Source organism: Meleagris gallopavo, chromosome 5 (genome assembly GCF_000146605.3).
Source record: "Meleagris gallopavo isolate NT-WF06-2002-E0010 breed Aviagen turkey brand Nicholas breeding stock chromosome 5, Turkey_5.1, whole genome shotgun sequence".
In the NCBI taxonomy this organism is placed as follows: domain Eukaryota; kingdom Metazoa; phylum Chordata; class Aves; order Galliformes; family Phasianidae; genus Meleagris; species Meleagris gallopavo.
The window spans coordinates 25,391,264-25,398,325 of NC_015015.2; the positions used below are offsets into that span (position 1 = coordinate 25,391,264).

Below are 7,062 nucleotides of genomic sequence, written 5' to 3' on the forward strand. Positions count from 1 at the left end.
GCTAACCAAAGATTCATTCGTCTTAATTCCATGTCAGTTCTCTAAAGCTTTGAAGCAGGATATAGCAATTACTGCTTTGCAAATAACAATTCTCAAGCCAAAGGCTGCCAGAACTTTCTTGTTTAATTGCTACATTAGACTTTTCTTAAAGAACCACAGTAGGCCTGATGACTTCAACCCATTAGTTCTTTTGGAAATACTTCCTACAAGTACCTTTAACTTCTTGCAAAGGTATTCAGAAGAGCTTCTACTTACTGAAAATGCAGAAGGCAGCATCTCTGCTAGCAGGAACAGGAGCAGGAGCAAGTTCTTCATCTGTGTCTGTGGGAACACAAGGGTTATTGATCAGAACTGCTTGCTTCTTTGCTGCTTGTATGGTGACAAAGCTCAAATATCATACAGAAAAAAAAAAATGATGTGGAACTAAAATCAAGATTAGAGAAGAAAAGCGGTTTTATCACTATGCTCCGTCGATAGATGAAGGCAACTGCAAAGACTGAAATTAGCTTGCACGGAAAGCCAGAATGTAATTACTGAGCACAAACATTTCTCTGAACTTTCCTCTGGTATTACGAGAACACCATCCCCAGGCACAATGGAAGATGCATGCCACTGCTTGCCTGCCCTCCCACCCTTTTACATATACACATGATAAAACACTAAGATTGTAACGACTTCAACCAACCCAATGTAAGAAATTCCTCAGTTAACATTTCTGCGCCCTATAGTCATCCTGTGTGGCTTGGTGAAGCTTCACATCTCCTGTGTGATCTTGCATGTTTAAAATCCCCCAGTTTGTCATAGACAGCTATAACATGATTTAACCAACTGTAGTTGCAGCCCCTCTGCAGAGCTAGAAGGGAGATTAGGGCCACAGAAACTATGAAGGCAGGATACAACTGTTTCAAATAAAAAATAAAAAAATTAAAAAATCAAGGTGTTATGCTAATTTGGAACCTCAGCATTAAACTGAGGTCTCTTGCTACTCTATCCTTCCTCCTGTGAGTTGCAGAAACCAAACCCACACCAACCACCATCCACCACAGTTTACAGCTGTGAAAAATGGTACTTTGGTCACTAGATGCTTCTTACTTCTTATGGCCCCTTTCTCATGACCTGTTGACTGAGCCCAAAAAGAAGAGATACACTAGATATTCCTAGCATAGTTCTTATCTACACCAAGTTCCTATCAAATTTGGAAAAAGGAAAAGCCTTCTTTTCACAATGCATTAAAATAAAAAAAAGCAAAAATGATGCCCCTTTTAACATTAAAAAGTTATGTATTGTTCCTTTAACCTGACCTATTAAATCCAGATAAAATGTAAACAGATATCACAACTCTAGTATTGCCATAAAATCATAACATCGTATCAAAAATAAAATGAAACATGCTTGATAGAGCATTTGGGTCTTTCAAGTAAGTTTTATGATGGGCAACTATTCTTCTTGTAGTGCTATGCCTCACTGAATCCACTCTGCTCATTACAGCTCCATAAATCCATACATAACATGGATTTTTGCATTCCCAACATCCAGAGTGGTGAGGATGAAAGACGTGTTCTCTAATATTTTTCCTTTGGAGTATTGAAATTAAGTGCTGAAAACCCAGCTGGACCAAATTCTTTGTGCAAAATAACAAGGAAATGCAAAGGAAACGTAATGAGAAAATAAGCTTCTGCCACTATATTCTGAGTGCCAATCATACGATTCCTAAAAAAAATGAAGCTTTTGGAGCTTTATATATGAACAGACTTTCATTCACTTTGGATTAGCCTTCTTAAGAAACTGAGAAAAGACTATGTAGCCTTTACTGCACACATGCGTTATTAATTCTCTTTCAATTAAAATCAAAGGAAAAAACCATCTAGAGCTGCCCCCATAACAGGTTAAATGCACTCTAAGTGCAGCTGAGGCCAACATCTAGATCTGTGTCACAGCCCTATCCAACAGTGACATTTTCAGATAGGTAGAACAGCCACGAGAATCATAAAATAGCTTTGAGTGAAAAGGACCTTAAAGATCACCTAGTTCCAATCCCCTGCTTTAGGCAGGGTTGCCAACTACTAGGTCAGGTTGCCCAGGGCCCCATCCAATTCAGTCTTAAACATTTGCAAGGGATGGGGTAAAACAACACTTTTGGTACAAGTTATGCACAGAAAACAGCAAAACTTTTCTGAAGCAGCTTATAATGTCCTTACATATCCAGCAAAGGCACTATAAGAACAGCATTTTTTTTTTTTAAATGGTATTGATGACAAACAGAGATAATATTTGAGACTCCTCAGCTTCTTTTCTTACTGTCCAGAGAAAAATCTCTTCCTCTTTCATAACTTCCATTACAGGCACTTCTCAGGTTCACATGGACAGCTGTGGGAATCACATCCATTGCTACAGCAGCCTAGCACTGCTGCTAATGTACTGCTCATTCCTGAATCTGAACCTAGAGGTAGGTAAGAAGCTGAGCCAAAACCACGATGCTCCTGGAAAGGAGGCTAGAGAAGCAGCTCAGCACAGCTGGCAGCGGTACCAGTCCCCTAGTAGTTAGACAGGGTAAAAACATTCTATGAGGAGACTACCAGAAACAGCATCAAATATATGGGAGAATCCCTAGCAAAAAGCAACAGGTTATAGCTCTCGTGCTCACTTGTGCCTTTGTGCAATTGCATGAGCACAGAAATTGCTTTCATATGTCTAACATCTGGCCCAAATTTAGCATTAAAATGTTTAGGCCATGCAGCCCTATTAAACTAGTTAACAGATTCCAGGAAAAATGGTCAGAAGGAGGAGCAAGGACTTTTTTAGCCCATTAAATGCTCCACTGCAAGACAAATCTTGTGGCCGATTCTCTGAGCTTCAACAAACTTGTTATTTTGAAAGCTTCCTAAGATGTATTCACCACTGATCCTTTTAGCCTTAATTCCAACTGGAAATTACACAGATGAGACCCGTGAATCTGTCTGAAACCTTCAAGAAAAAATGGTCAAGTTATGCAGTTATGTTTCTGGATTTAACAGCTCTTTCACTCCTTACAGGACCTGGGATATGGCAACATATGTTATTCTGTTTGTTTTGCCATTCTTCTCACCGAAGCCTGAATGTGCGGGGGAAGGAAAGAAAAGGACAGTGTTTCACAGTGCTTTCACTTGTGACAACAGCAGCTGCTGCGCTCTGTGCCTCCTGCCCTCCTTTAATTCTTTTCAACTCTCCCCATCTACATTTTCCCACTAGAACAGCATCTCCACCCCCCTTTCATTCAGAAATAGCAGCGGGGCCTGAGGGGAAATTGTGACTATACACCCCAGATATGGAACATCTGCTGGAAAACTAACAAGGAAGAATTCCTGCCACAGTGCTAAAATCTGAAGTTACATCAGTAAGAGGGAGTATGAGAATTAATTCACAATAAGTGAACAGCATCCACTACTAACTGCTCAGGTTATATTAGTAAAAGGTATAGCTGAATTATGAAGCTCTTTTCTCCAACAGGGGCCAACCCAAACCTGATTAGCACTGGAGAAGTTTAACCTTGGAATTAAATTTAGCAACTAAGGACATTTACTTTGGTTCCAAAACAATAAGGACCAAATCATATTTTGTGGAAACTTGAGAAACTTCTTTCTGGCAATACCCATAAAGCATATTCTGGTCCCCTTTCTGAACTGCATTCACAATCCTGACTTCTGTCTGGCACTGCAGACAGGAGGCACAGAGTGTCACAGAGGTGATGGCTATCATTTCTAAGCCTGGACATAACTCATCTTTCAACATTTATGCTCCCAAGGAAACAAGAACTACATTGCCTGTGTATATACATAAAAATTCTTTGAAACTGCCAGTTGATTTCAAGGTTTCAGAAGTAGAAAAGCTAACTTTCTTTGAAGGGAAAAAGTATACAGGGCAGAGATGAAGAGATACGAAGAGATACTATATTTTAAACTCATCTAGATGTAACTCATCTGTAACTTTGGAAAAGCATTCTTATTTCAGGGCTCAACACTGAATCTACTCAAATAAGCTTTTGCTTTAACAAATAAAATGTCTAGAAAAGACAGGCAGTCTTGGAGATTTCTTTATAGCGAAGCCAGCAGTAAGCAGGTTTTAAAATATTTTATTTAGTTACAAGGGCCATGAAGGCTTAACAAGATCAGTGAATCATGCCTTAGAACCAGGAATACGCTTTGACACAAACTGAAGAGAATCAAGGATAATTGTAATGACTTCTGTGTTTCCAATTATGTGTATAAATCATCCTAATCACAAAAGAATGGTCATGATCGCCTACATAAACTTGACCTCTTCTCCAAATCACCTCTCAATATCCATGCTCCTAGGGAAACAAGACCTACATTGCAGATATACATACTTGTGTGCGTAAAAGTAACTTTGAAACTAATTTCAAGGTTTCAAAAACATTAAGTTAACTTCTGTTGGAGAGAAAATGACTTCTTTTCAACAGGAGGGAATCCAAACTTGAAAGAGATGTCATGAGTAACTCAGCCTTGTTTAAACAATAACTTAAACTGTTTAGATGCTACAAATCAAATCAAGAAATCAGAAGAAAATGAGTATCGTTAGTTCCAGTGCTTCTAGTGGTACGTGGCTCTTCTCTGCTTAGCAAATAAGACAGACCAATCTTTTGTGTGCAAATCATGTTTCTAATCACCCCTTGGGCAAAGGCATATACCACATTTGCTGGCCAGAGACTGTTCTGAAAGGCAGAAGATAAATGTCTCCTTCAGGGTGGGCTCTTCTCTGTTGCCAGACAAGATACAGCCAGGCTGGTCTTGCAGTTAAGCTCCAAAACCACCTAGCAGTACTAGCCTGACCAGCCACTTACAGCTAATTTCACGTCCCAGTCAGTGATTTGAATTTTCAGTGTGGATCTATTGTTTTCATCTTGAGAGAAGCTGCCTTTGCATAGCTTGAGCCACAGCTTAGAACTGCAATAAATATTTGCTTACTGCAATACTGATTAAAATTGCTTATTGTAAAGTTTAGCACATATGACATTAAAGCAGAAGTTACCAGTGTGATTTTACTGCTTGCATGTTTTCAGCATTTCCTCCCCACTGTACCACTACCATTCCGCACTCCCACATCTTTATACATCATATCTTCCTCAATTATTAAATAAATATAAATAAATAAAATATAAAGCCTATGAAAAGAGGTGGGGAATCAGAAAGACTATTACATTGGCCAGTTTTCCAGTGGTATCAGTTTTCTTAGCCATTCATTGAAGTCTCTAAGTTTTTAAGTCATTGCATTTTTCTGAAGACACTGTGGATTTTTGCTTTGTTTTCTCATGTTCCATCTTTGTTTTGTTACCGTATCTTTCAAGTTTTCAGTGAGTTAAAAATGGAAAATATACAGATGTGGTAAGAAGGGCAGGGTGAAAGACAGGAGATAATGGAGCAGGGATTAATTACAGGGGAAAAAACTCCTTTTACTTATGCTGAGTGCAGCATTGGGAAAGCATGAGGATCACATCACAAAGTCCAAAGGAACCAATAAACATATTCCTTTGGACAGAGAACGTCACATCCAAGATACATCTTAACATCAGGCCTACCTGTTCTCTTCTCTGCCTACAGCAAATGATTTTTACTTTATTATTTTTAAAAAAATAAAAATAAAAATAAAAATAAATAAAAAAAATTGAGGCCAGATGCCCTTTGGGTTGGGTGGATGAGACATATGCTTGTTAAAGTGAGAGGATGCTGAATTTCCTTTGTCTTGACCACACAACAAGCCAAATTTATAAAGAACTGTTTGTATACAAAGCAGTGAATAAACGTTTATTAAATGTGTACTTAAATACAAGACTGGTTGAAAGCATTTAGTGAGATGAGAAGGGAGGGAGAAGAAGGTAAAAAAAACACAAATTGAGTAAAAGTTTTACAGAGGTATTTTTATCACTGATACAGATTTTTTTAATTCATTCAACATACATGCTAGGAGTAAAGAAACCTCATCAAAAAGCAATCCTGCAGAGACGTACTTTCAGCAATATTATGCATTTTAATTTTTCAGCTGAATAACTCTAAAAATGTACCTTGTTAAGTTAAAAAAGTTAAGAAAAACATGTTAATAAGCACAGCAAGAGAGCACCAGCTGAATAATAGCAACACATGAGCTTCTTCTAGAATGCTGTATCAACAGTCTTTCAACTCAGCCTTCTGCCTGATTCACAGCACACACAAAACCTGAACTGGAGCACTGCTTAACATTGCTGACTCTGAAGTCCTCTGTAAAAACACTGCCAGCATATAGCAACATCAAATTCAGCACCACCTGCGGAAGCTATAGCAGCCCATCTCATACAGTTCTATACTCAATACAGCAATCACACAAAACATAAGCTGAAAAACCACTGGGTGGAAGAGCAAGATTAGACTGTGTAACACACAGGAAGCCTAGGAAGACATCACACCATACCCTATTGGGGAAGAGATTGTTTTGCTTCCTTCCCAATCTCCATATTGCAGGAGATTATATAGTGCTTCATGAGGACAGCTATCTTTCTACCTATTAATATCAGATGAGATTCAATTTTCTGCATCCAGTCTTCCACTACTGGGTTTGCAGCCAGACATTCATTATGAGAAGATAGGATTCTACCTTCTACTTGGTAGTCTCACTGTCTTTAGTTGTTAATTAAGTGTGTGAGCACGTAGGAAAAAGACAAGAGCATGCAGACTAGTTTAGACAATAAATATTGCAACAAGCAGTCACACACTGCATATGGAAAATGCATAACAATATAATGTCCCAAACATCAACAATTGTAGAGGAATGGCTAACAACCTTCTAGGTCAACTACTGCCCTCAGTAGCACAGACTTCACTTAAATGAATTATTTAGCCCAATTTGAAATATTAGCAAACACTGAGTTTTACTGCTAGCACGCTAGCTGGCTCAGATTAACTCTTTCCAATTCAAAATTTGAAGAATCCTTTAGTAAGATAAGGGATGCTGGAGAACAACTTCAAATTTTTATTTAACTTCATTTCATCCTAAACATAAATGTGGTAATTCTTATCTGGCAAAAGGTTAAAAAAA

The 7,062-nt window shown here is 38.3% G+C and overlaps 1 protein-coding gene across 4 annotated transcripts in view; it reads right to left on the bottom strand.

The window, feature by feature from the left end:
* PAPLN (papilin, proteoglycan like sulfated glycoprotein) overlaps positions 1–7,062 on the bottom strand; it is a 71,083-nt gene that overhangs the window by 38,487 nt on the left and 25,534 nt on the right. For 3 of the 4 annotated variants that reach the window (XM_031553556.1, XM_031553555.1, XM_019615592.2), the window contains one exon: positions 256–321. In XM_031553556.1, coding sequence (XP_031409416.1) covers positions 256–315 — 60 coding nt within the window. In that variant the 5' untranslated portion in view covers positions 316–321. Of the gene's footprint in view, positions 1–255; positions 517–7,062 lie in introns of those variants that run through there. The other variant, XM_019615593.2, reaches the window with a different exon arrangement.